Source organism: Callospermophilus lateralis, chromosome 18 (assembly GCF_048772815.1).
Source record: "Callospermophilus lateralis isolate mCalLat2 chromosome 18, mCalLat2.hap1, whole genome shotgun sequence".
In the NCBI taxonomy this organism is placed as follows: Eukaryota; Metazoa; Chordata; class Mammalia; order Rodentia; family Sciuridae; genus Callospermophilus; species Callospermophilus lateralis.
In genome coordinates, this window is record NC_135322.1 from 50,267,054 (window position 1) to 50,294,021 (window position 26,968).

General features: G+C 40.6%; 1 protein-coding gene and 1 pseudogene across 3 annotated transcripts in view; one reads left to right on the forward strand and one right to left on the reverse strand.

Moving 5' to 3' along the window:
• Prmt7 (protein arginine methyltransferase 7) overlaps positions 1 to 26,968 on the forward strand; it is a 34,738-nt gene that overhangs the window by 3,966 nt on the left and 3,804 nt on the right. For 2 of the 3 annotated variants that reach the window (XM_076838254.2, XM_076838255.2), the window contains 12 exons: positions 929 to 965; positions 3,901 to 4,050; positions 8,213 to 8,321; positions 13,410 to 13,522; positions 14,604 to 14,845; positions 15,037 to 15,217; positions 19,600 to 19,727; positions 20,134 to 20,269; positions 21,217 to 21,300; positions 21,753 to 21,800; positions 22,595 to 22,684; positions 25,848 to 26,009. In XM_076838254.2, coding sequence (XP_076694369.2) covers positions 929 to 965; positions 3,901 to 4,050; positions 8,213 to 8,321; positions 13,410 to 13,522; positions 14,604 to 14,845; positions 15,037 to 15,217; positions 19,600 to 19,727; positions 20,134 to 20,269; positions 21,217 to 21,300; positions 21,753 to 21,800; positions 22,595 to 22,684; positions 25,848 to 26,009 — 1,480 coding nt within the window. Of the gene's footprint in view, positions 1 to 928; positions 966 to 3,900; positions 4,051 to 8,212; positions 8,322 to 13,409; positions 13,523 to 14,603; positions 14,846 to 15,036; positions 15,218 to 19,599; positions 19,728 to 20,133; positions 20,270 to 21,216; positions 21,301 to 21,752; positions 21,801 to 22,594; positions 22,685 to 25,847; positions 26,010 to 26,968 lie in introns of those variants that run through there. The other variant, XM_076838256.2, reaches the window with a different exon arrangement.
• Positions 23,929 to 24,089, reverse strand: LOC143384587 (U2 spliceosomal RNA; annotated as a pseudogene).

Consider the following 26,968-nt stretch of genomic DNA (forward strand, 5'->3'; position numbering starts at 1 on the left):
ATTGTTTGAATCTGTGTTTTCCTAGGTTGCAATTCTAATTAACCCCAAGTAAATATAATTTTCTTTACTCTCAACTAGGTTGAATTTATTCTTTGTTAGCATAGCAAAAGACTGGAAACCACACAGTGTAGTACTATGGGAGAAAATGAAGTGCAGAATTAATTGCAGACCATAGATTTGTAAATTTCTGTGGCAGAAGATATGGATAAATGATTCTCCTCCCTTTAATACTTTGTAGTTGTTGAACTTTTTTTTTCTTTTTTAGTTGTTGATGTACCTTTTTTTATTTTTTGGCAGCTTGGGAGGCTGAGACAGGAGAATTGCAAATTCAAAGCCAGCCTCAGTAACAACATGGTGCTAAGCAACTAAGACCCTGTCTCTAAATAAAATACAAAATAGGGCTGGGGATGTGGCTGAGTGCCTGTGAGTTCAATCCCTGGTTACCACCACCCCCACAAAAAAAATAAAAAATAAAGAGAAGTGAAGATGCTAGACATGATGGATGATGGCCTTCACTTACATAGCAAATGTGTGATTTTCCTTTCCCACTTCCTCCTTCTAGCATCACCTGCAAAAGTGCACATGTATGCAAGCTTAGATCAAGGATTAGGGATATTGAATTTAGAATTCTTCCAAAGGAGGAAATTGTATAACATATAACATGATCAGGATGCTAGTGGCTATGAGATTATTAGGACAGGGCTAATTACCATAGCATTTTGGGGTCTAAGAAGGAACATCTGTTTCTGAGATTTTTTTCTGCAGTACCAGAGAATCACAGCTTTTAATTCTATTATAATAACTTAAAATGGATGATTTGTTTGTTTCATCTGATTGAGGAATGCATTTATATTTGTGAATGCTCTTCATGCGTTGATGTGTGTCATTATGAGCAAAGGTTTCTGACCTATCTTTTTTTGTCTTTTAGGTCATCCTATGCAGATATGCTACATGACAAAGATAGAGTAAGTGTAAAAGGAAATCATTATTTTGATATGGTGTATGAAATCTTGGAATATGAGAATGTTAAGAACTTCTGGAGATGGATGCAGTGATGCATGCCTATAATCCCAGCTGCTTGAGAGGCTGTGGCAAGTGGATCACAAGTTCAACTTGGTGAGACTTGCTCAAAATGTAAAAAGGAGCTGGGAGTATATATAGTTTAGTTGCGGAGTGCCTGCTCAGTACACACAAGGCCCTGGGTTTAGTCCCCAGTACCACAAAAGAAACAAAACTCCCCTAGGAATCATGATGTGATAATAATACTAAGAGGCAGTATTGTATAATGGTCAGGCAATTAGTCAGAAGGCTGAATCCTACCCCTGGCTCTGTTTTTCTTTCTTTCTTTCTTTTTTTTTTTGCACTCTTTAACTTTATTAAGGTAAAAGTTGGGGGGCTGGGGAATGTGGCTCAAGCGGTAGCATGGCATGCGTGGGGCACTGGGTTCGATCCTCAGCACCACATAAAAATAAAATAAAGATGTTGTGTCCACCAAAAACTAAAAATAAATTAAAAAAAAAAAAAAGATAAAAGTTAGATATATTTGTGTTGTACTATATGGCGTTTTGATGTGTGTGTGTGTATATATATATATATATATAAAATGTTCATATCAAGCTATGTTCATATCAAGATTTTAATATATCTTTACCTACATGCTTCTTTTGGTGGTAAGAATATTTAAAATCTACTCTGTTAGTAGTTTCCAAGTCTTCCATTCATTAGTATTAATTGTAGTCACCATGTTGTATAATAGATTTCTAGAACTTACTCATCCTGTATAACTGAAACTTTATACCCTTTAACTATACCATTCTTTGATTCTAAGTTCCAACTTCTTTATATTTGACATATAAGTCAGATCATGAGTATTTGTCTTTACTCTGCTTGGCTTTCATCTTTTTTTTTTTTTTTAAATATTTATTTATTTCTTTAGTTTTCAGCAGACACAACATCTTTGTTTGTATGTGGTGCTGAGGATCGAACCCGGGCCCCACACGTTAGGCGAGCACACTACCACTTGAGCCACATCCCCAGCCCTGGCTTTCATCTTTAACGCCCACCCTCAAACCCTGGCCCCATGCCCCCTGTCCATTCATGTTGTCACAGATGACAAGATTTCCTTCTTTTTCAAAGCTGAACGGTGGGATTACATAGTCTGCCCTGCAGAGAGGGTCCTTTTTGCTGTGGCTTCCAGGAGATTTGGCCAAAAGGCATTCCATCCCAACTTTTAAAAAAAAATTTATTTTTTTATTTTGAGACAGAGTCTCACTAAGTCGCTGAGGCTGGCTTTGAATTTGTGATCCTCCTGCCTCAGCCTCCTGAGCCATTGAGATTACAGGCATGTACCACTGCACCTGGCAGGATATAACTTCTTTCTATCTTGATGGCTCAGTTAAGTAGAGACATCTTATTTTACATCTGTATTGGTTTGGCTGAATAGGTACCCTGATTTTTCTGTTGAAAATAACAAAAAATGATGGAAAAAAATATCTGTATGTCTTTTTAAATTGATAAAGTTAATAAGGAATATTAAGAGACCATTAGATTTGGGGATAAGTTTTTATGCAGCAGTAAGTAACTAGTACAAGACTGGTATCCAGAGGGCAACACTCTTTGACCATAGTACAATCAATTCAGAGATCTCAATACAAGAATATAACTTTAAAGATACTAAAAGGAATGTAGTTCAGTACTATAGCACTTGCCTGGTGCCTGTGAGGCCCTTGGTTTGATCTCTAGTAAAGCCAGGGAAAAAAGTCCATAAGAATGTAGCTAAAGTAGCTGGGCAGAGTGGCACACACCTGTAATCCAACAGCTCAGAAGGCTGAGGCAAGAGGATTGTAAATTCAAAGTTAGCCCTAGCAACTTAGTGAGACCTTCTGCAACTTGTCTAAAAAAAATAAAAGTGGCTGAAGGATATGTCTCAGTGGTAAAGTACTCCTGAATTTAATATAAATGTGTGTATGTATATATATATGAGATACATACATAAGTGTACATACATATGCATATAAATTTATGTATATAACTAAAGAGCTTGATGGGGTGATGCATGCCTGTAATCCCAGCAACTCGAGAGGCTGAAGCAGGAGGGTAGCAAAGAAATAAGAGATATAAGAGGCATATAAAGAGAAAGGAGGGTAGCAAGTACAAGGCCAGTCTCAGCAACTTAAGTGAGACTCTAAAGTAACATAGTGAGACCCTGTCTCAGAAATTTAAAAAATTGCTGGGGAATGTGACTCTGTGATTAAGCACCCCTAGGTTCCCAAAAAAGGCAGCAAGAACACAAAAAGCTTACTGTGGTAATGCTTGCAGGGAGCCCTTGCTAGGGCTGAGAAAAAGGAGAAATTTAAGGTTTGCAGAAGCTGGCTGTACAGGCTTGGGGAGCTGATGCTCTCACCTCTGAAAGGGATCACAACTTGAGGGCTGCTGCTTCTCTGAGAGGGTTCTGAGGAGGCTTATTATGGAGGTTCTAGGAGAAATTGGGTCTGAAACCAACTGCTACTCATGAGAGGACCCTGACCAGAGCAGCATCCCTGTAGGAAGGAGCAAGATTCTCCCTGCTCCTACCATCTCGTCACCCTCTTATTCCCCCATTGGCTATATCTAACACCTAGGGGAAAAAAAAAAGCTCTTGTCCCAGCATCACTAAGCGCAGTATAGAAGAGTGAATGAGGAAGGAATATAATCACTTAATAATGAGCTGGAAGCTGATGCAGTGCTCCTGAAGTCTTAGAAGGCCCACCCAACTCAGCTGGCCACTGTTGTTCCTCCAGGGTCTGGAAAGGTCAGTGGGTCCTGATTAACATTGTTGCTGCAAACCATGATTCTCCAACTCTTTTTTTACTTATTTATAATAATTGGTGTGAAGTAACAGCTCTTTTATTTCTCTCTTAGAATATAAAATATTACCAGGGTATCCGGGCTGCTGTGAGCAGGGTAAAGAGCAGAGGACAGAAAGCCATAGTTCTCGACATTGGTACTGGCACAGGACTCTTGTCAATGATGGCTGTCACAGCAGGTGCTGACTTCTGCTATGCTATTGAGGTGAGCTACACTGTTTTGAGCGTGTGTCCTGTGTCTTAAATAGAAAGTGCCTTATGCCTTTGCACTTTCTCTGTCTGTTCATAAACATTTATACAGGGCGTGTTCCCATTCCTTGTGCAGAGCCAGGTTCTTAGCACTTAGAGATGAGTCAAATGTGATTCCATGACCTCATTTTCTGCTCTGAAACAGTGGCTCTCAGTCTCTGGCTGCACATCAGATTTACTGAGGCACTTCAAAGATACTGATGACACGTACATGTGGTGGCATGCATCTGTTGTCCCAGATACTTGGGAGGCTGAGGTGGGAGGATCACTTTAACCCAGGATTTTGAGACCAGCCTGGGCAACATAGTGAGACTCCCTTCTCAAGAAAAACCTTTTGCCAGTCCTCCCCCATACCAACAGGTTTTTAAAAAAAAATTTTTTTTAGATATTGATGAACCTTTATTTTATTCATTTGTTTATATGCAGTTCTGAGAGTTGAACCCAGTGCCTCATACATGCTAGGCATGTGCTGTACTACTGAGCCACAACCCCAGCCTCCACCCCCACAACAGGTTTTGATTTAATTTTTCTGGGTTGTGGCCTGGTGTTGGGAAATTGGAATATGCAGCAAAGTTAAATATTCCTATGGAGCAATCTATCATATGTTTACCAATCAGCTATTTCTTAGAACATTAAACATAATTTTCTGAAATGTAAATAATGTATATTATAGGAAATTTGATAAATACAGGTAGTTTATTAACCCACAATTAACCATTGTTAAAATTTGGGGTGTACGGGGGGTGTAAATTTAAGTATTTTTCTCTACAAAATTGGATTCAGTTATTGAGATGGAAATAATAAAGATCAAAAATAATAGTGACTTAAAATAGTTTTTGTTTTTTTTTTCTATTTCATGTAAAGTCGGGTGGTTAACAGTCCAGCATGTTCTATCCAGGCTTTTTCCAGCTCCCTGCCCTGTCATCCCTACACTGTGGCCTCTGATACTCACGTTATAGAAAGGTGGCTATTTTAGGCTAAGGAAATATTGTTTGGAGAACAGTGTTATTCAGTGTCTTGGTAAAGGACATGATAGATCAGGAAGGTAGAGTGTGACCAGTTTGTCTGGGACCTACATGCCACAGTAAAGAGTTTTAAATAAAATTTTGAGTTATTAAAAAAAAATTGTTTTTTGGTATCAGGAATTAAACTCAGGGGCTCTTAATCACTAAGCCACATCCCCAGCTTTTTTTTTTTTTTTTTTTTTTTAACATTTTATTTAGATCAGGATCTTGCTAAGTGGCTTTGGGCCTTCCTAAGCTGCTGAGACTGGCTTTGAACTCACAGTCCTCCTGCCTCAGCCTCCTGAGCTGCTGGAGTTACAGGTGTGTACCACCATACTTGGCCTGGTAGTGCTGAGAATTGAACCCAGGGTCTTGCACATGTTAGGCAAGCACTGTACCATGGAACTACATCCTCAGCCTCTTGAGTTAGGTGTATTTATCCTGAGATAAGGAAAATGGACTTGAGGTCTCCATGAGATCAAGTCCTGAGAGTTTATATGTGCATATGTGAGAAACTATGCACTTGTCATGGAATTTCATAGAAAGGAGTAAAAACCTCTTCTGGGGGCTGGGGTCGTGGCTCAGGGGCTGGGGTTGTGGCTTAGAGGTTGAGTGCTCGTCTAGCATGGGTAAGGCACTGGGTTCGATCCTCAACACCACATAAAAATAAAATAAAGGTATTGTGTCCACCTGTAATTAAAAGCAAATAAATAAATATATATATTTTTAAAAAAAACAACCTCTTCTCTACTTTAAGGGACTCACAAGGGTTTTTTCTTTTTTTTTTTATTAGAGAGGTGAGAGAGAGAACTTTTTTTGATATTTATTTTTCAGTTTTTGGCGGATACAACATCTTTGTTTGTATGTGGTGCTGAGGATCGAACCCGGGCCGCACGCATACCAGGCGAGCGCGCTACCGCTTGAGCCACATCCCCAGCCCTCACAAGGGTATTTGAGCAGATACAAAGAAATCAATTTTTTAGGATGGTTGACTTGATAGCTTTAAAGTAGATTTTATTGTTTTGGGCTTTGTGTATATGTGGGGGGGGCAGGAGGGTGGGGATTGAACCCAGCGCCTTGCACATGCTAAGCAAGCACCCTACCACAAAAGTCCCAAAGTAGATTTTATTATCTTTAATTTGCAAATGAAGAAGCTAAGACTCAGAGAGGTTAAGCATTAAGTCCTGCAATTAATAAGCAGGAAAGCTAGACCTAAAACCAAGGGCTCTATTCCTAATTATGTAATTTACTTCATAGTGGTAGCTTTGATGGGAGGGAGTGTGTGTGCTTATGTATATGCACAAATTTGTGTGTTGTTTTCCTAGTGCAGTTACGTAGGAGGGCAGAGGTACCATTGACTAGTTAGAGGAACCCAGAGGAATATGCTTAATTGGTGGGAAAGATAATACATTTATCTATCTATTTATTAATTTTTAAAGAATTTTTAGGTATTTATTTTTTAATTTTCGGTGGACACAACATCTTTTTTTTTTTTTTTTTTTTTAATGTGGTGCTGAGGATCAAACCCAGCGCCCCACGCATGCCAGGTGAGCACGCTACTGTTTGAGCCACATCCCCAGCTCAAGTTAATACATTTGTAGTGGATGTGTTGAGTTTGAGAGATGCCGGTCCTATGGCAGGAGCTGGTATATGAATAGACTGCCACCACGCCCTGCCCCAACGTATATATTCTTTTTTTCTCCATATATATATATATATTTTTTTTTTTAAATATTTATTTTTTAGTTATAGGTGGATACAATATCTTCATTTGTATGTGGTGCTGAGGATTGAATCCAGTGCCTCACGTATGCTAGGCAAGCGCTCTACCTCTGAGCCACAACCCAACACTCCCCCCCCCCCCCCCCCCCGCTGCAATGTATATATTCTTTACAAAAGAATATATAATTTCTAGCTAGGTGCAATGGCACAAACCTATAATCCCAGGGACTTGGGAAGCTGAGACAGAAGGAATGCAAATTTGAGGCCAGCCTCAGCAATTTAGTGAGATTCTTCCTCAAAATAAAAAATACAAAAAAGGTCTGGGCCCCAGCACCACACACACACACACACACACACACACACACACACACACACACACACACATACAAGGTCTGGGGATATAGTTCAGTAGTGAAACCCGTGGGTTTAAATCTAGTAAACTCCCTCTCCCCCAAATATAGAATTTCCCCCTTGATTATAGTAAAAAATATGTGTTTGTGGTTGAAAATGTGGAAAATACAGAAAAGAATTTGGAAAGAATGAAAATCTTGTCATTATGACCAGAGATTTTGTCATTTGTTGTATTTCCACTCTGTGTATGGCCACATATGACTTAGTATGTTTTATGAATACTAACGTAGTTGGAGCTGTGACTCTAGACTAAGCAGGTTGGAAATTAAGAGTTGGAGAGGTTTATGTTTAGGGAGACTTGCTGAGTTCAGGGAAGACTTCTGGAGAGAGAAAGATTTGTGCTGCCTTGTGAAGATGGGTTTGATTTGGCAGGTGGGGGTCAGGATAGGGAAGCCTTAGGCTGGCCTGTGGACAGTGGGGAGATCTGTGTGGCTAACTAAGCATTGTTCAGGGGAAGAATTGTATGGGAGCTGGGGGATGGCTGTGAAGGTTAGGTGGCCTGCATTTAGATGACCTTGAGTACCGTAAGGAAATGTAGGATGTATTCTGCCAGCAGTGGGCATCTGGGACAGTTCTGAGCATGACTGTAATTTGTCCACACTTAATCTAACATAATAACAGCCTCAGTTTCCTCTGGAAAGTGTGGCACACTTACCAGGTTTTTGAGGCAAAGTCCTTTCATCTCTATAGCATGGCAGTGACACCTATCGCCCTTCCTAAGAAGTGCAGGATCCTCTCTATTCCCGCTTTGCTGGGTATGCAGTGGAAGCTCCTAAATGCATGTTAATCCTGAATCTCATCCTTTTTATGTTTACTTGCATGACACATATTTAAGGATTTGGAAAGAATGAAATCTTTAAGTTAGAAATCTTAAGACCAGAATATCTTGCTAACCCTGGAAGGCCAGAATATCTTGCTAACCCTGGACAATAGGATGTATTTATTGCTCACTTTTCCTTGGGTTTTGGCTCTGATTTCCAGGTTTTCAAGCCTATGGCTGATGCTGCTGTGAAAATTGTGAAGAAAAATGGCTTCAGTGATAAAATTAAGGTTATCAACAAGCATTCCACTGAGGTGACTGTAGGGCCAGGTGAGATCTACATCGCCTGTGTTGAAAGTTTTATTTGTTCTTGTATGAGAGAGGAAAACATTTTTTCCAACTACCTGGAATAAATCCAGGTCCTCTGTGTAGTGGCTCTGACTTTTTGCACTTTGCTTCTTTTGATGTTTATTAGTCTACTAGTTAAAACAAATCAGCTATGAAAACACCAGAGCTAATCGAGTGTAATAGCAGTCATACAAACAAAAGCTTCTTTTTCCTTTCTTTCCTTCTTTTTTTCAATACTGGGGATTGAACTCAGGGCCTCGCACATGTTCTACCACTGAGCTATATCTCAAGCCCTGAAAACTGCTTTTGCTTTAAGCAAGTTGGAATTCTTATATGGCCAACCTCTCTAAAGTTTGGTCAGACAGAAGTGAAACTAAGATAGCAGGAAGAAGCTTATATAGTTCTGATATCATGTCTCAGCATGTAGCATGTGACATTTTCCTGTATGGCACATGCTCATGAGGTATCCAGCGTATTTTTAATAGTCTAGGAATTTGATTCAGACTTCTAAAATTTCACATGCCATGTTTAGAGAGCACAATTGAAACGTTTGCACACACAAATAAAAATTTTCTGTGGTATGTTATGGGTATCACTAATTTTTTTGAAAATGCAATATTTTAGGAGTGAAGCATCTATCTAAAGTCAGTATGTTTCTTCATTTAAAAGAATATTGGACCAGGCGCAATGGCATATGCCTGTAATCCCAGCAACTTGGTGGGCTGAGGCAGGAGGATTTTAAGTTCAAAGCCAGCCTCAGCAACTTAATGAGGCCCTAAGCAACTTATTGAGACCCTGTCTCAAAATGTAAAATAAAAAGGGATGGGGATATGGCTCAGTGGTTAAATGCCCCTAGGTTCCACCCCTGGTACCCGCCCCCTCCAAAAAACAAAAAGGGCTGAGGATGTAGTTCAGTGGTAAAGCACTTGCCTAGCATGCACAAGACTTTGGGTTTAGTTGCCAGCACTGCAGAAATAAAAGTAACAATAATAATAATGATGATAACTGAAACTATTGTTCTTATATGAAGAATCTGAAATATATAAAAGAACAGTTTTGTCTTTTATTTTAAAACATAAAAGCATACAAGTAAGTGTGGAAATCATCTATTTTTTAAAAGAGGGAAAAGAACACACAAAATTTATTATAAGCCTAAGGCATGGGAGCATTAGACTCATTATCCAAATTTTAATCAACATTATCAGGGTATGATTCACTTAAAAGAATGAACTTATTTTAAGAGTGTTGTTTAGTGAGTTTTGACAAATAGAAACACATTTGTAACCATCACCACAATCAAGATAATAGGATATTGACACCATGCCCAAAAGATTCCTCATGACCCTATACTTAGTTCCCAAATAGCCTTGGCTCTATTATACCCATTGATGCACTTTCTTTAGGATAGGTCTATCCTTTCTAGAATTTCAAGGAAATGGAATTTTAGCAGTGTTGACAGTGTGTACTCTTTTGTTTCTGCTTTTTTAGTTTATCTTTGTAGTTTTAACATTGTTTTATTTCTGCTGTCTCTTTTCTAAGAAAAAAATTTAATTGATTGATTTTTATTCTGGCTCTGGGTCACATTTTTTCCTTCTTCATATCTTTAGTAATTTTTTTTTTTTTTTTTTTTTTTTGGTACTGGGGTTTGAGCCCAGAGGTGCTTTACCACTGAGACAAGTGTACATCACCGTGCCTAGCTACTGTCTTCTTTAAAAATGTTGGCATGAGTTGGGTCACTTGACTCTACCCAATAGATGCCCTGAACACTCCCCTCACAACCATCATTTGGGCCAACTAAAAATGTTTCAGACATTTATAAATGTCCCAGTATCTAAGGAAGGGCAAAAGTTCTATCTGTCAAGAACCACTACTGGGCTGTGGATGTGGCTCAAGCGGTAGCATGCTTGCCTGGCATGCGTGCGGCCCGGGTTCAATCCTCAGCACCACATACAAACAAAGATGTTGTGTCCACCGAAAACTAAAAAATAAATATTAAAATTCTCTCTCTCTCTCTCTCTCTCTTTTTAAAAAAAATCTAAAAAAAAAAAAAAGAACCACTGCTCTAAGACTACTTTGACCAGACTGTTATGGTATGAATAGGGCCTCTACAAGGATTCTGTATTCTGGGGTGATCAAAACTTGAGTGTTCCTAGTCCTCTGGGGGTTATGGAAATTGTTCACCTTTGCCCGGCTTTGCAGAATCTTATCCTGTGTTTAAGATTTAAGGAGAACCCTGTGGTTCACAAGCCCTTGTTCTGTGTAACTTTTTCTCTGGCTCCCTCCCCTGGTCAGTTCTAGCTGCCTCTACTTTCTTGAACTCTAGTTTATGTATGTGTAGCTCAGCAGGACTGCTGTGCTCTGCTTTACTTCTTGGCCCTTGGACTAATATCTGGAAAGTGCCAAAAGCCAGAGCAGTAGGAGCATTCACTGATTTGTTTCTCTCTTGGGGAACAAATTGTGTTGCCTCTTTTTCACTGTCTAAAACACTTGCCCTGTTTTTTGGTTGATGATGGTGGACAAATAAGTCTGATTCCTCATACTCCAAAGTGGGAGGTCTTTCACTTTTGAAAATTTGTCTTGACAGCATGGAGACTAGCCTACAAAGGAGGCCTCGCATGGAATGCTGTTCCCGTGACTCTGCTCCATGCCCTTGTCCAGGCTTTGTTCACAAATACTCTGGATTAGGCCAGGTCCCTTGTGTGCTTTCTTCATACTTTTCCTTTGGGCACTTATTACTGCAATAGCTAAATAATTAAGTAGTTGTCAGCTTAATGTCTGTATCCCTTCACAGCTGCGACATGTGGTCATGGTCCAGGTAGATCTTACAAATAATTCCATTCCCTATCTGCACATGGCCTGACACATTAAGGGATTCAGAGATAATTTGTTTAGTGAGTAGATTGTTAACCTTGCTTGGTATGTAACTTCTTGTAAATGGACTTTTTTTTGGTACTAGGGATTTAACCCATGGGATTTGTTTTTAACCCCATCTCAACAAGTTGCTTCATCTTTGACAAGTTTGGTATCTTCCTGTTTCCCTTCTCTAATCACTGCAGGATAGGTGTTTCTCCCATTCATTCCTTTCAAAATCTCTCTTCCTGGGTCCCAGGGACATTTCCTAGTCTTGGTTCTTTTTTGTTATGTTCTTTCTGTTCTCAAATGTGTGTTCTCCAAGGTTCTGTTTGTGCCCTTTTTACAAATGGCATATAAGTTTGTGATTTGTTCCCCAGAGATGGATTACGTAGCAATTATGGGTAGTAGCAGTTGCTTACCCATCCATTCTGTTCACTTGGCAAAGATTTAGGAAGTGACTGGAGTAACTGCCCCACTTTACGCCTCTCTGTACCTCCCCCTCACACTAAATACCAGGTTCTCAAGAAATATTTATTAAAATTCACCAGGTCATAAAGTTTTGTATTTATTTTAATGAAGCAAATTGGGACGATACATCATTTTAAGTTTTATAATTGGCTTAAAAATTATTTTGGAAGGGCTTGGTGATTGATTGGCTGTGGAATGACACTGTTTTGTGTGTATGTGTGGGGATTGAACCTAGGGCCTTGTGCATGCAAGGCAAGCACTCTACCCATTGAGCTATATCCCCAGCCTGACAGAGAGGAATAAAGAATTCAGCTAGTGTTCACTAGTTGACTATTAGTGGATGCTATGTTGTCCTAGGCACCAGGATACAGTAGTGAATGGGTAAGGCAGGGTTCCTGCTTTTTGGGAGCTGGTAAATTATGCCATTTTTTGGGCAGTGTGATTGGGCAGAAACACATCAAGGAGGAGCAGATATGTGGCAGTAGGGTGGGGTCAGTTTGGGATAGTGTATTCCAGTTGGATTTTGGCATCACAGAAAGATGGGTAAGTCCACTTGAGTGAATGGTCTTTGTGCCAGGAAAAAGTTTTTTCTTTACCTCTTTTACTAAATACTGCCATTAAGCACACAAGTGTACTTCAGAGGAAGGGGATGATTTTTTTATCTTTGATGTCCTAACCAATACCATGTGAGTCAGAGTTCATTCTCTTTGTTTTATGAATGAGGCAACTGATGGTCAGAATTGAGGATTCAGGACTAGAAAGCAAGATCCAGTCCAGGCCTGCAGGACTTCAGGCATAAGCTTTCTCTACTACAACCTGCTGAACCATTTTATGTTTCTCTTTTCTAGCATCATCTGTGTGACTTGTCCTCTGTGTAGGGAAGATGAGTGGGCTTTGTCAAATTGTAATTCATGAGTCATTTTAAGTGTTTACAGTTATTTCTCCATGATGAATGGCCCCTTCTAAAGTCTATTTTGTCTCTTGGCTCATTAAAATTTATATTTTTGTAGAAGTAGCATTTCATTATAGAGGTTTAGAAAACAAGAGTTAACAACAACAACAAAAAACATCCTGTTCTAAAACAGCAGTTATTTAGGAGATTGTTGGGTGGCAAGAAACCAACTTAATTAAGAGGATTTAATGGAAGGAATCTGGGGATTCTAAATCATGAATTACAATTTTGGTGGTTGTAGTCAGACTCCCAGTGAATAAGTCATCAGACAACCTCTCTTACTTTGGTTTTCTTGCCCTTTTTCAACAGCCTAGAAGTATTTGAAGTACTTGTATTCATTTTTTTCTTTCCAAATAATTTTGCTAGTAAGGATAGAAAAAATTCCACATAGTTGACTGATTTATTTTCAGTTTGGACAATTTGGAACTTCCCCCACCCCCGCTTTTTTCCCGTCTTTTTGTTTGTGGTTTGAGGGATCAAAATCAGGGTCTCAAATATATTGGGCAAGTGCTCTACCTCTTCAGCTATAGCTCCAGCCTTCTCTAATTGTATTTTTATCAGATTTTCTTTTTGGGTTTTTATTTATATTATTATTATTTTTTTCAAGACTCTCCCCAGTCTTAAACGTACAGAAAAGTTGAAAGAACAATGCAGAAAGCACCCATTTTCCTTGAACCTGGATTTGTGAGGTTGCCATTTTTCCATATATATTTTGTGTGTGTGTGTGTGTGTGTGTGTGTGTGTGTGTGTGTACTGAACCATTGGGTTCTCTGACACCATTCCCTTTTGTTTTTCAGATGGTGACATGCCATGCCGAGCCAATATCTTGGTCACAGAGCTGTTTGACACAGAACTGATTGGAGAGGGAGCACTGCCCTCCTATGAGCATGCACATAGGCATCTTGTACAGGTAGTGGGGTCAGGGCCTCCTTTGGGAGTGTTGTTTTGATTTCAGCCACTGTGCACACAGTGCTCACTACTGCATCTTTTTTAACACAGTTCTTAGTAGCTCTTCATACACCCTGAGGCACCTGTTAATTCTTGGGAGGCATAGTAGTGCTGAGGCAGAGAGACCCTATGTAGCTGGGCCAGTGTTTCACACCTATAATCCCAGTGACTTGGGAGATTGAAGCAGGAGGGTCATAAGTTTGAGGCCCCACTGGGCAATTTAGGGAGATCTTGTCTCAAAGTAAAAATTAAAAAGGGTTGGGGCCGGGGATGTGGCTCAAAGGTAGAGCATTTGCCTGACCTGCATGAGTCCCTGAGTTCAATCTCCAGCACTGCTAAATAAATAAAGACAAATTTAAAAAGGGAGAATTGGGGATCCCAACATAGTGCTAGAGTGCCCCTGGGTTCAATCCCCAGTACTAGAAGGAAAAAAAAAAAAAGAGAGAGATTCTATGTAATTACAAATGAGTATCCTCTTCACTGCCTGATCCCTAGTGCCTGATGTGTAGAGGATACAGAATGGATGGATGGTTGGTTGAAGTAGGAGAACAGCTAGAGAGAAGGCTAGAGCTACATCCAGCAGGTAAGGTCAGTTGAGGGTGGATGGTTGTCCATTAGACTTTGAAGTGAGGAGGTTCTGGTCCTGGTGCCTGGGGAAGAGTGTGCTAAAAGGATGCTTTTGAGTCCTGGGCTAGAATCACTGCTTGGCAGTAAGACTTAAATTCTGTCTTCCAAGTAAGTCATAGGAGTTCATCAACATGGTGAAAATTAAGGTTTATTTTTGAAGTATTTAATAGTACCAGATAGCTAGGAACTTAACTGATTTAAATCATTTTAGGTGTAATTTATATTCTTTTTGAAATGTAGTTCCTTTTTTTTTTTCTTTTCCTGAGGGCATAAGACTAAAAACAATGCACTATCCTGATAGTGGGAAGATATTAGATATTACTGAATTAGCCTAATGAACAATAGTGATCAAAATTATTGTGGGTCAGATGCCTGATTTATTGTTGTTCTTTTGTTTTGTATTTACATAAACTTAGGAAAATTGTGAAGCTGTGCCCCACAGAGCAACTGTGTATGCGCAGCTAGTGGAGTCCAGAAGGATGTGGTCCTGGAACAAGCTGTTTCCTGTCCGTGTTCAGACCAGTCTTGGAGAGCAGGTCATCATTCCTCCCTCAGAACTGGAGAGATGCCCTGGTGCACCTTCTGTCTATGACATACAGCTGAACCAGGTGTCACCTACTGACTTCACTGTCCTCAGCGATGTGCTGCCTATGTTCAGGTACCAAGGAGCCTCCCTGAGTGAACAGGGCTTTGAGACAGCTGATGAAATTTGGGTCTTTGGAAGTTATTTTTGCTTGGGAAGAAAACCTAGCTGCAACCAAGTATCCTTTTTGATGAGTTCACCATAGAAGCTTAACAATGCAGTGTTGAGATTAAATTATGTTTCAATTCCTGAATATCCTTTCACAGTGTGGACTTCAGCAAACAAGTCAGTAGTTCAGCAGCCTTCTATAGCAGGCAGTTTGAACCTCTGGCATCTGGCCAAGCTCAAGTGGTTCTTTCCTGGTGGGACATTGAAATGGACCCTGAAGGGAAGATCAAGTGCACAATGGCCCCCTTTTGGGCTCATTCAGACCCAAAGGGGCTCCAGGTAAGAGGCACTAGCTGAACACATTTGCATATAATTCAGGAAACTTGTATACTTTTGTTCATGGGAAAGTAGTACATTGAGCCTTAGATGGTAAGAATTTAGAGACAAGGAATGGTCAGCGTTAATTTTTTTTCTTAAAAAAAAAAAAAAAAAAGCACAGGGAAAAAATAGAAAAGAAGCACAGGGGACTGAGGATGGAGTTCTGGTAGAGTGGGTGCCTAGCTTAACTTGTGGCCCTGGATTCTAGCCCTAGTGCTTCAAAAAATAAATGAATAAAAAATTAAAGCACAGACTAGCTATGGTAAGATAGACATCTTGGGATGAGTTCATGATCATCACCAATAGTCATGGTTTGCAACACAGAAGTCTTAGTTAGCTTTGCTGCTGTCCTTCATCTTGGCAAAACTATTTTCTTGGGATACTTCCCCTCGACCCCAAATAATTCCAGAAGGCAAGGGCTCAGATAGATGTAATAGAGAACCGCAGACTCACTTTCTGCGGCTTTAAACTCCCATCTTCTATAGCTCAATGGAAAGTGGGCGAAGAACATGAACTACAAAAAGGAAACAAATTACTCATCAACGTGTGATAAGTTGTTCACCCTCACTCATAGTAAGGAACTACAGCTTTAAACAGCAATAAAAATAAAAACTAAATAAAGTACTGTGAGATAACCATGTTTACCTATTGGTAGCACACTTGATGATGAAGCTTGGGGAAAAAGCAGGAAAGTGAACCATCAGAACACCCATTGAGCACAGTGTGGCTCGGTCCTGGTGAAAATTGATGCCACTTGTAGATATTTGGGCTCTTGTAGATTTGCATATTTGCAGAAAAATGTACATGCAGAATGCTCACCAAAGCCCAACTTAGTAGAAAAAGAACAACCTAAAGACTACCTGTAAGAACTCCTTGGGTCATTATCCTGTATCCTTTTAGTGAATGAGGTAGCTCTCTAGGCACTGATATGGAACAATCTCCAGGATGTTTTTTGTTGTTGTTGTTGTTGTTTTTTAAATCAAACAATAGTTTTTATTTTTTCAAGTGCTTTAAGTAATTCCATTTAAAGCTTAAAAGAAGAGGTCTCAGGGAATTCTTGACCGCACTAATCTCATCCGCATTTTTTATTTTGTTTTTTTAATTTATTCTGATTTGTTATACATGATGGCAGAATGCAGTTCATTTCTTATTATACATATAGAGCACAATTTTTCAAGTCACTAAAATTATACACAAAGTATTTTCACACCATTCGTATCTTCATACATGTACTTAGGGTAATGATATCTAACTCATTCCACCATCATTCCTATCCTCTACCTTCTCCTTTCCCCTCCCCTCCCCTATCATCAGATCCTCCATTCCTCCCATGCTCCCTCTACCCCATTGCCATTATGAGTCAGCATCCAGGATGTATTTTTGAGTGAAACAAAAATAAAAATGTTGAGCCAGGCATGTTGGTGCATATCTGTAATCCCAGCAATTTAGGAGGATTCCAAGTTCAAGGCCAGCCTTGGCAACTTAGTGAGACCCTTTCTCAAAATAAAAAAATTTAAAAAGGGCTAGGCAGTAGCTCAGTGGTAGAGTGCCCCTGAGTTTAATCCCTAGTACTGCAAAAAAAAAAAAAAAAAAAAAGAAAGAAAAAGTAGAATGGTGTATGGTATGCCAGCATTGGATATGAGTATACATGTGGTGAACATAAGGATATCTTTGGAAGAATTCACAGAAATTGGTAACAATTGTTGTTCCTGAGTGGTGGCTCCTGGAGGTTAGGTGTGGAAAAGAAACATTTTTTTATGATATATCCTTGTATCATTTGAATTGTCTCATGTGCATGAATTGTCTACCCTGTCCACACACTCAACAGAAAATAAACAGTGAAAGGTTTTAGGGCCAAGATATAAAACCTTCTCTCTACATTTGAGCATCTCAGGCACCATCTTTTTGGTGTTACTACTGACTTTTTTTTTTTTTTTTTTTTTAAAGAGGGGGGGGGGAGAGAGAGAGAATTTTAGTATTTATTTTTTAGTTTTTGGCGGACACAACATCTTTGTTTGTTTGTGGTGCTGAGGATCGAACGTGGGCTGCATGCATACCAGGCGAGCGCGCTACCGCTTGAGCCACATCCCCAGCCTCTACTACTGACTTTTGTTCCAACTTTCCTCAGTAGCCTTAGTCCTCTGTTGGCTAGGTGCCTACGCATGCGCACATCTGTGTGTGTGGGGGGGGGGCTGGTCAGAATTGAATCTTAGAATGTTAAGATTTTATTTGCATATCCTTAGATTGTTATTGTGTATTTTCTCTTTTAATCCACATATAAGACATGCTAAATAACCACAGCAATACACAGACTCTGAAAGTTCAGGAACAGGCTTAGTTCCTTGTGTCCAGGAAGCAGTGATGTGGTTCTGGTCCTTAGTTCTTCAGTCTATAAATCTTGTGTCCTTTCTCTTAACAGTGGTAACTTTTCAATTGTCTGGAATTTGAAAGTTGCTAATGAATTTCCCTCATGAATTCATGAGACTGCTTTAATCCCATTTAGCCTGTTGTACCTTGGAACAGAGGTTTTGCCACCAGCTTTTTAGCATTAGGACCTGGGGGACTCCCTGTGTGGATAATGTGGGAAGGACAGGTGATAGGGAAGCACTCTAAGAGCCACAAGGGGTAAGGAAGGCTTCTCCTGTCATCAGGAATGAATGACAAAAAAAGAAATTTTTTTTCCAAAACAGCAAAAAAAAAAAAAAAAAAAAGAAAGAAAAAAAAAATGAATGAATGACAGGTTTAAGAACTTGTTTTATTTTTTTCTCCTTGTTATTATTGTAGTTTTTCCAGAACATACCTGGTTGGATTTTCATTTTCCAGCCTTTATGTTCAACAGAGATCTTAGATTTTGTTAAATTTTTGTTAAGTTTGTTAAATTTTTGTTAAATTTGTTAAATTCAAGTCTAGATGGGGTGGGATATGTCCCTGAGAAGTGGGACAAGCCTCAGGCTTCATTTGCTGATGATTAAGCCATGTCCTATAAGTCTCACAGTGTGAAATTTTTTCTAGTTCCTGAGGATGACAGAATGGACAGGCATCATCAGGGTGGAGCCAAGCATCCAGTTTTTAGGGAGTTCGTTTTTTTTTTTTTTTAAACAACGCTATTGCATTCTTTTTTGAACAGAGATTATAAATCTCATTTTATAAAATAAAAGTCCACTTGTGGTCCCAAAATAATTACCTTTTTTGATCTCTTTCCAAATTTGGATATTTGTTGATGCTTAACCTATCTGTGTTATAGCCATGTACATTGACACATCTGTAATCCCAGTGACTCAGGAGACCGAGGCAGGAGGATTGCAAGTCTGAGGGTAGCCTTAACAACTCAGTAAAAACCTGTTTTAAAATTAAAAAGTCTCAGGCAGAGGCAGAGCACCTGCTTAGCATGCACGAGTAAGTTGCAGAATCTAACATTTTACTGTTAAATACCTCAACATACATCTCCTAAGAATAAAATCCTCAACAGAAGCAAAATACCATTATTGCTCTTACGAAAACTAATAGTAGCCAGGAACAATGATGCACACCTATAATCCCAGCAGCTTGGGAGTCTGAAACAGGAGGATAACGAGTTCAAAGCCAGCCTCAGCAAAAGGGAAGCACTAAGCAACTCAGTGAGACCCTGCCTCTAAATAAAATACAAAATAGGACTGGGGATATGGCTCAGTGGTTGAGAGCCCCTGAGTTCAAACCCCAGTACCACCCCAAAAAGAAAAGAAAACTAATAGTAATTCCTTGATAACTTCTAATATATATGATTCAAAATAAATTTTCCTTGTCACCAAATGTCTTCAGTAGTTTTTGTTTTTTCCCAATCCAGGATCCAGTTAGGTTTTATGTAATACATTTGACCTTTTTTGGGTTTTGAAGTCACTTATAAGACAAAGGATATTGTGAGTATGTTAAACCCTGTAGAATAGGAATGCCATGGGGACTTTTCAGGGCAGGGTCTGTTACATACCAATAGGTAAAACCTTGTTTGGGAGTTAGGAAATTTTTCCCTCAAATGAAATATGACATAGCCCAGCAGATTAAAGAGAACACTGACACTACTCTGTGGGTAGGGACTGAAGTCTGTACTTTTCTCCTGAGCCACTCTGGAGACTACTACCCATGGCCACGTTGTATCTTCCTAAAACCAGCAGGGTTGCAACAAGCTTTTGTGCCACTGGATTCTCTGATTTGAGAATTTTTTTCTTTATCTCTTTGGCCACAGTAGCCAGCTATAGTCTGTACCATGTCTCCCTGCAAACTGATATTTGGCCTGGCTTTTAGCCTCTGGATTAGAAGCATTGCTTTTGTTGCAGCTTGGTGACAGCTGGCTCTGTTCCTCATTTCAGTGGCGGGATCATTGGATGCAATGTGTGTACTTCCTGCCACAAGAGGAACCTGTTGTACAGGGCACAACCCACTGCCTGGTAGCCCACCATGATGACTACTGTGTATGGTACAGCCTTCAGAAGACCAGGTAGGCCTACAGGTTGTGGAGGTAGAGGACTGGGCTTGTAGACTGCATATTGACGTAAATTCCTCATGAAGAGACCCTATAGAGATGTGAGTGTGCAGCTTTGTTTCTAAACAGAATAAGAACAAAGATTTGTGGCTGTGTCAGAGACCATTTGTGTATACTCAGAAGAGGCTTTCATGGTTTGCTAGAGTCCATTTAATCCTATTTTATATAAAAAGTCTGCAATCAGAGGGCCCTGTAACCTCCAGTGCCTACTCAAGAGCCATTGTTCAGACTCATACCCTATAGAGAAACCCTTAGGGCTCAGGTCAGATTCCACTGGGCAGGTTCCTATGCCGTGCCTACTCGCCCTCTAGCATCTAGCAGGTTGTGTTCATCACCTGTCTCTGTTCATTTTCTGGTTTAGCCCTGAAGAAAATGGGAGAGTCCACCAAATGCGCCCTGTCTGTGACTGCCAAGCTCACCTGCTCTGGAATCGACCTCGATTTGGAGAGATCAATGATCAGGATAGAACTGATCAGTATGCCCAGGCATTGAGGACTGTGAGTGTCTGACCCTTTGGTTCCCATAGACTCCAGCATTCTGCTTATGATTTACTAATCTTGTTTTCTGTGTTCCCTCATCTGTAAGTGGCTTCTGCTGGCTCCATCTGGGGTGGGTACTAGAAAGCCAGAGAACTTACTCTGGACTTCCAAAGGACTTGCTGTCTGTTCCTGTGAGAGTTCCTCTGAGAACAACAACAAGTTCTCCCCAGCCCATATCTGTCCTGCTGAACACCTTTGCTTTTGTGGCCACCAGCCATCAGTGTGGGTGAACCCAGTGACATTAGCCACCCATGTTTTCATCTGTTGCTCCTTTCTAAAATCTTCTAAAATGTGAATTTGACCATGGAACTTCCTGTACTGAAAACCTATGTTGCTGCTGCCTATAGAGGGCACTTAGACTGGGGACCCCAGGTGGAGTTTAAAGGGGACCTCTTGGACCCCTTGAAGTTATATACAGAAATCCATGTGCATGGGTACACATGCATGACTTTTTCAGTGAAAGAAAGGATCCAAGCTGTCCTAAATTCCTCAGCAAGGAATCTGATCTATAGAGGTACCTCTGCCTTTGGGGAGTCACTTGAGAACACATGGGTCAGATCGAGAAGAAACTTATCATTGAAGACTGGAGGTGACTTCCTGCAAGTGGGACAGGCCTTCAGTCAGGTCTGCTAGGTGGGTTGAGGAGCATCTTTCCAGGCAGTGGGCATAGATGGGGAGATGTAAGCAAAGGTGGGGGCTGGTTCCTGCATAGACCCTGGAGACAGACATGACAGCTTGGGGACCCAAGAGGATCCAACTTAGCAGTGGGGAAAATGGAATGAGATCAATTTTATTATCAGACCTTATACATGGGATTGGGAAAAGGGAAGCTTTTCTCTCATGTTGCCAGTAGGAATCTCCTAAAAAACTAAGAAAACTTTGTTCTCAGTGTTCTTTTCCTGCAGGTGCTGACCCCAGACAGCGTTTGCCTGTGTGTCAGTGATGGCAGTCTGCTCTCCATGCTGGCCTATTACCTCGGGGCAGAGCAGGTACTGGACATGTGTCTTTCTGTTGGCTTCCTAAGGGGTCGAATCTTTCCTCTTTCTCTTTTTAATTTCATTTATTTTTATTTACTTTTCTTTTTTGTTTTGCTGTTTTTCATTATTAAAAGTTCATTGAGTTAGGGCATTGTGTGATTCATATACACAATTCTGTAATCAAAGCTCTTTGCAAGTGCAGGTGTGTAGAGTGTGGTTGGTTTAGGAGCCTGAGGGATTTTCCTGCAAGTCAGGCTGTAACAACTGCCATGAAAATGCAACTCAGAGTTCTGAGTTGGCCAGCTTGCCAGGGTCAGTGCCCAAAGTAGGTGCTGTCCCAGGTAGGTGGTCAATACAGAGTTATTTGAGTGAGGTCTTCTTCCCTGGAATAGTTTTGTCATGTTTTCATCTTGGATTTCTCCTCTGCTAGTACATCTCTGGTAACTCATAGTTGTTCTCTCTAGGTATTTACAATTGAGAGTTCAGCAGCTTCCCATAAACTGATGAAAAAAGTAAGTTATGATTGTTGTTACTGAATTAACAAGGGGACCTTTGGGGTTTTCTTTCCTGAGTATTGGATAGGTCTTTGCAGCAACATTGGTACCAAAGAGATGAGAGAGAAGTAGTTGCTGCATTGAGAGCCTTTTTTTGTGTATGGCCAGAGAGCTGGCCTGGACATTTTCTGAGATTTGCATCAAAGTAGAAGCAAATATTTGGACTCTGCTTTGGGGTTTGTGGATGAAGAAGTTTAGGCTTTTTTCTTCATTTCACATAAAACTAAGAAAACTAAAATCACTTCAGCTCTACAACTGAGTGATTTGTGCTCAGGGAGTAACTACCTTCACCTTGACTGGAGATGCCATTTCTCTCCCTGGCAGTGATTGATTTCCTTTCCAAAGGATAACCTGCCTCCACCAGAACTGCAAGCCTGGTGCTGGATCCTGCCATGTGCCTGTAAGAAAAATGTCTGTTGCTAGCACAGAGTTTGCTCATGACCTCATCCTGGGTCTGTAGGAGGCCTCTTGAGAGGGCCTCACAAAATAGATAAAAGAGTTGTCCTCCAGAGACATTTGGCCAGAAAACTCAAAGCAGAGAAGACAACTTGAAGAAGTGTTTTTTTGTTTTTAATTTTTGCCATGCTGGGGATTGAATCCAGGGCCTCACACCAGGCAAGTGCTCTACCACTGAGCTACACCCCAGACTGAGTTTTTTTGTTGTTGTCGTCGTTGTTTTCTTTTTTCTTTTCCTGGACCAAAATAGTATTTATATTTGTTTTCTTTCTAATTATATTTGTTTTCTTTCTAAGATCTTCAAGGCTAACCACTTGGAAAATAAAATTAATATTATTGAGAAACGGCCTGAGTTACTAACGACTGCAGACTTGGAGGGTAAGAAGGTGAGGAACAGGAACTGCGGTCACACTGGGGCCCTGTAAGGTTGGATAGCACAACACTGAGGTAGCTGCAGCTCTACCCTGTCCTGTGGGCCTCATGGTTTCCCCCATGTAGCTTACCAGCTGAGACCTGGCCACTGTGAAGGGCATGGTGGGTATTTGTACAGAGGCCCCACAAGTACACAACTACACTCCTCAGGTGAGGACAGTGCAGCCTGCAGGGGTTAAAGGAGCAGAGTGTTCCCTCTCTCTTTCTCTTTATAGCACTTTCCTCTTCCCTTCTTCTTGCTCCTGTCCTCCCACTATAGTTCTTCTAGCTCCTGGAGCTGCTACCACCAGGAGCCTTAGGGTTACTAAATATGGTCTGTCTTTAGGCTGTGGCCCTTGGGCCGTGTTACCTGGTGGACCTTCTCTTTACTTTTAAGAGACCACTTGTCCCAGTTTTTCTTTGCTCTTACCTTCTGGCTGCTCATTCTTAGTCTCCTTCATGGTTATCTCTCTTCATTTTGATCCTCACTTCATGCTCTTTTCCATGCTCAGTCTGTCCCTTTATCCCTTCTTGCCCCCTCTGCTGCATCTCTTCTCCAGGTAATGATGTCCTTTCCCATATGTGAACCCAGTAACCCTGAAAGTCAGTCTTCACTGTGGGTAGGCTCTTTATCTTTTTTGGATTCAAATCTCTTACGTCTTGACTGCCAACCCACAAGCTTTCCTTGAATATCCCGTAAGCTGAATTCATCCAAAGCATAACCTATCATCCTTTGTCTTTTCTGCCAACCTTTCTTTTTGGTAACAGCTTTATTGAGATGTAATTGATATACTATAAAACTAACCCATTTTGAAGTATACAATTTAATGGTTTTTAGTAAATGTGGAGAGTTTATACAGCTGTCACCCAATCCAGTTTTAGAACATTTCTCCCCAGATCCTCTGGATCCTGTTGGGATTACAGGTATATGCCACCACACCTATCTAAAAATTATGTTCAATTTTTTTAAGAAACTGATAAAGCTGTTGTCTTAAGTGGCTCCACCATGTGTTTCCCTTAGTGTCTTCACCAATACTTGGTATTATTTCTTTTTTAGTATAATCATTTTAATGGGTGTGCAGTGACAGTGCAATTTTAATTTATCTTTTCATGTGTTTATTAGCTGTTTATATATTTGGTGAAATGTCTGTTCATGTTTCTTGCCCATTTTACTATCATGCCTTTTTATTTCTTGTTTTATATTTTTTAATATCCCTGAAGGGGATGCACTGTTTGTGGAGGTGCTGTAATACCAGGTTGATGTGTAGTGTAGACAGAGCAAGATCCTATTCCATCTCCCTGCTCCAAAAATCCATTTAATGTATTGTCCTATAAGAACAGATACTACACTTGATCTTAGCTGAAAGGTTAAGAAGCGATCATCATGCCTTTTTAAAAATAATAGTTTTATTGAGATATAATTCACTTGCTATATAGTTAATTCACAGTGTGCAATTCATTGATTTCAGTATATTCTTAAGGTTGTGGAACTATCACCACATCAACTTTAGAATATTTTTGTATCCTAAAAGACTCTGTTCCCATTATTGGTCATTCCTCATTTGCCCCCAATCTTCCCAGCACTAGGCAACTACTTTCCCTGTGAATGTGCCACTTATACATTTCATGTAATTGGAATCATACAGTATAAAAGATCATCCATGTTCTGGCAGGGGCTGTAGCTCAGTGGCAGAGCACTTGCATAACGTGTGAGGCACTGGGTTCGAGCTTTAGTATCACATAAAAATAAACAAAGGCATTCTGTCCATCTATAACAACATACTCAGGCACACAAAAATAAAATAAAATAAAATTAAAAAGGTTATCCATGTTGTACCTAAATATGAATCTCATCTTTTTGTTGCTGAGTAAGCTACTATTATATGGATATACCACATTTTATTTATCCATTTATCAGTTAATAGACATTAGTGCTGTTTGTACTTTTTGGCTGTTGTGGCTAGTGCTACTATGAACATTCAGATACAAATTGCCCTTTCTTCCCCTGTAGATGAGGGTTTAGAAGATAATTAAATATGTAAACCATTTGTGTGACACACTAGCCAGATTGCATGTCCTTACTGAATCAAAGTGATGAGAGCAGGCATTTATGCCTTTTTTCCTGCTGCTGGGTGCAGAGGAAAGAGGCAGTCAGGTACCCAGGGCCAACCCTGTTCTGGTATCAGTGTTTGCTACTGAGTGTAACCTGATGCCTGTTCAGAGGGCCCCCAATCTGGAGAGTCTCATTGGCCTCTGCACATGCTGCTTCTCCCTTTCTGCACACCTGCCTCCTGACCTGGATATTGCAGCACCCACTCAAGTCACCTCCTGTCCTCAGCTCCACCTACAGACCTCTCCCCACAATACTTTATGCTCCTCAGAAGGATCTTTTAAAATACAGTCCTTATTTCAAATTCCTGGTTAAAACTTTTGGTGATCCCTCATGCCTCTAGGGCAAGTTCTGGGCCCCCTTAACTGGTCATCAATTGCCTCTGGGTGATCTGTCTTCTGTCCATGTCTTGGGGCCCCCCCCTCTTACCATCCTGCCATCTATCTTGTCCTGAGGAGCTCCTTGAAGGCCTTTTTACCACTTGGGCTCTTGCTTGGCCTCTGCCTCTCCCTTTGCCTAGAATCTCTCTCCCCTTCCTTGATTTTCTGACTCCCAGTCATGCATTTGTTTGTTTACTCAGCAAATGTTTACTGAACATCTGCTCCTGCCAGGCCTCGTGCTGTGGATCTCATGTGATACTTGAACCTAGTGGGGGCAGCAGAGTTCAAGCAGCACTGATCAACTGTGGTACAGCTTTGAGTGAGGATTGGCAGGATGCCATTCTCGAAGCTCTTTCTGGTGCTGTTACCTCTGAAGCCCCTGTATGCACCTACCCCTTCCTTGCTTTTGTCAGATGAGGACAGTATCCACCTTGTCTCCATCACTCTCTACTTTGGGCTCCTGAGGGCAGGCCTCATATCTTTCTCATATTTGTGTCTTCAGGGCAGGTACAGACCTGGTGTAGCTATTCATTGACTGAGTGAATGAATGAACAGCCCATTACTTCCAAGTTTCTGTGAAACTGGTGACCTGCCCTTTACTTGTCGGCACTTTTGATACCAGGGACCTGCTTCTGCTCTGTTTCCCAGGTCTCCCTCCTTCTGGGTGAGCCCTTCTTCACCACCAGCCTGCTGCCGTGGCACAACCTGTACTTCTGGTATGTCCGGACTGCTATGGACCAGCACCTAAAGCCTGGTGCTGTGGTGATGCCCCAGGCTGCCTCACTGCACGCTATGGTCGTGGAGTTCAGGGTAGGCAACCCAGAGAGCTTTGCAAAAAAACAAAAGCAGGAGAAGGGTGGGGAATCTGATTTTTTGCAGAGACCTTGGGTGCAGATGGAACAACTTAGGCCTTGATGACTTGGGCTTTTCTTTTCATATCAGTGCACCACAGGGCTGAATAGGAGAAGCTTGCCATTTTAGAAAGCAGTAATTTGACATATGAAATGGAAATGGCTGTGTGTTGTCATTTCACAATTGTGGCTTATCAGAATAATTAAAAAATATAAATTAAGTGTTTCAGAAGACAAGCTGTGCGGCTTGCTCTGCTCTCATTAAGAGTGGAGGCTTGGTTGTTAAAGCATTCTGAAATGGGGAGTCAGCTTCTTTATGCAAGAAGAAATTGAAAAGCTTCATTTTAATTTTCTCATCAAAGCAGAACCACAGTCACAGTCATTTTGGGAAAGGCATTTTTTATTAAAAGAATTTTGAAATGCTTTTAACCTGAAATGTAGAATGAATAGCGTTTGATATTTCTTTTATAAGAATAGCTCTGTCTGTTGGTAGCTTTGTGGTCCATCACTTAATTTCTGGACATTTCTTCTGTATTTTTTACCTGATAAAATTTTCAGGTGAATTCTGGTTCTCATGGCCAAAGAAGAGCTATAGAGAATGATGCATATCCCTAGGTTATATGTACCAGGAAGCAGAGGACAGAGATGGAATATCAGAGTGGACCTTTTCCTTGCCATCATTGTGTTTCACTTACGGCACTGAACCTTGGAGAATTGCTTTACTTGGAGAGTTTAAAAAAAAAAGAAAAATGCCAGGGTGGTTTGGACAGGAAGTGCCAAACTGTAGCCCGGTAGCTCTGACTGGTTCCATAGAGGAAAGAATGTAGTATCATATAAGTTTACAGATTCCCAGTCGAGTCTTAACTGAAACTGCCCTGGCTCTTTGGTCTCTTTGTCCCTTCAGGCATGGGAAATCTG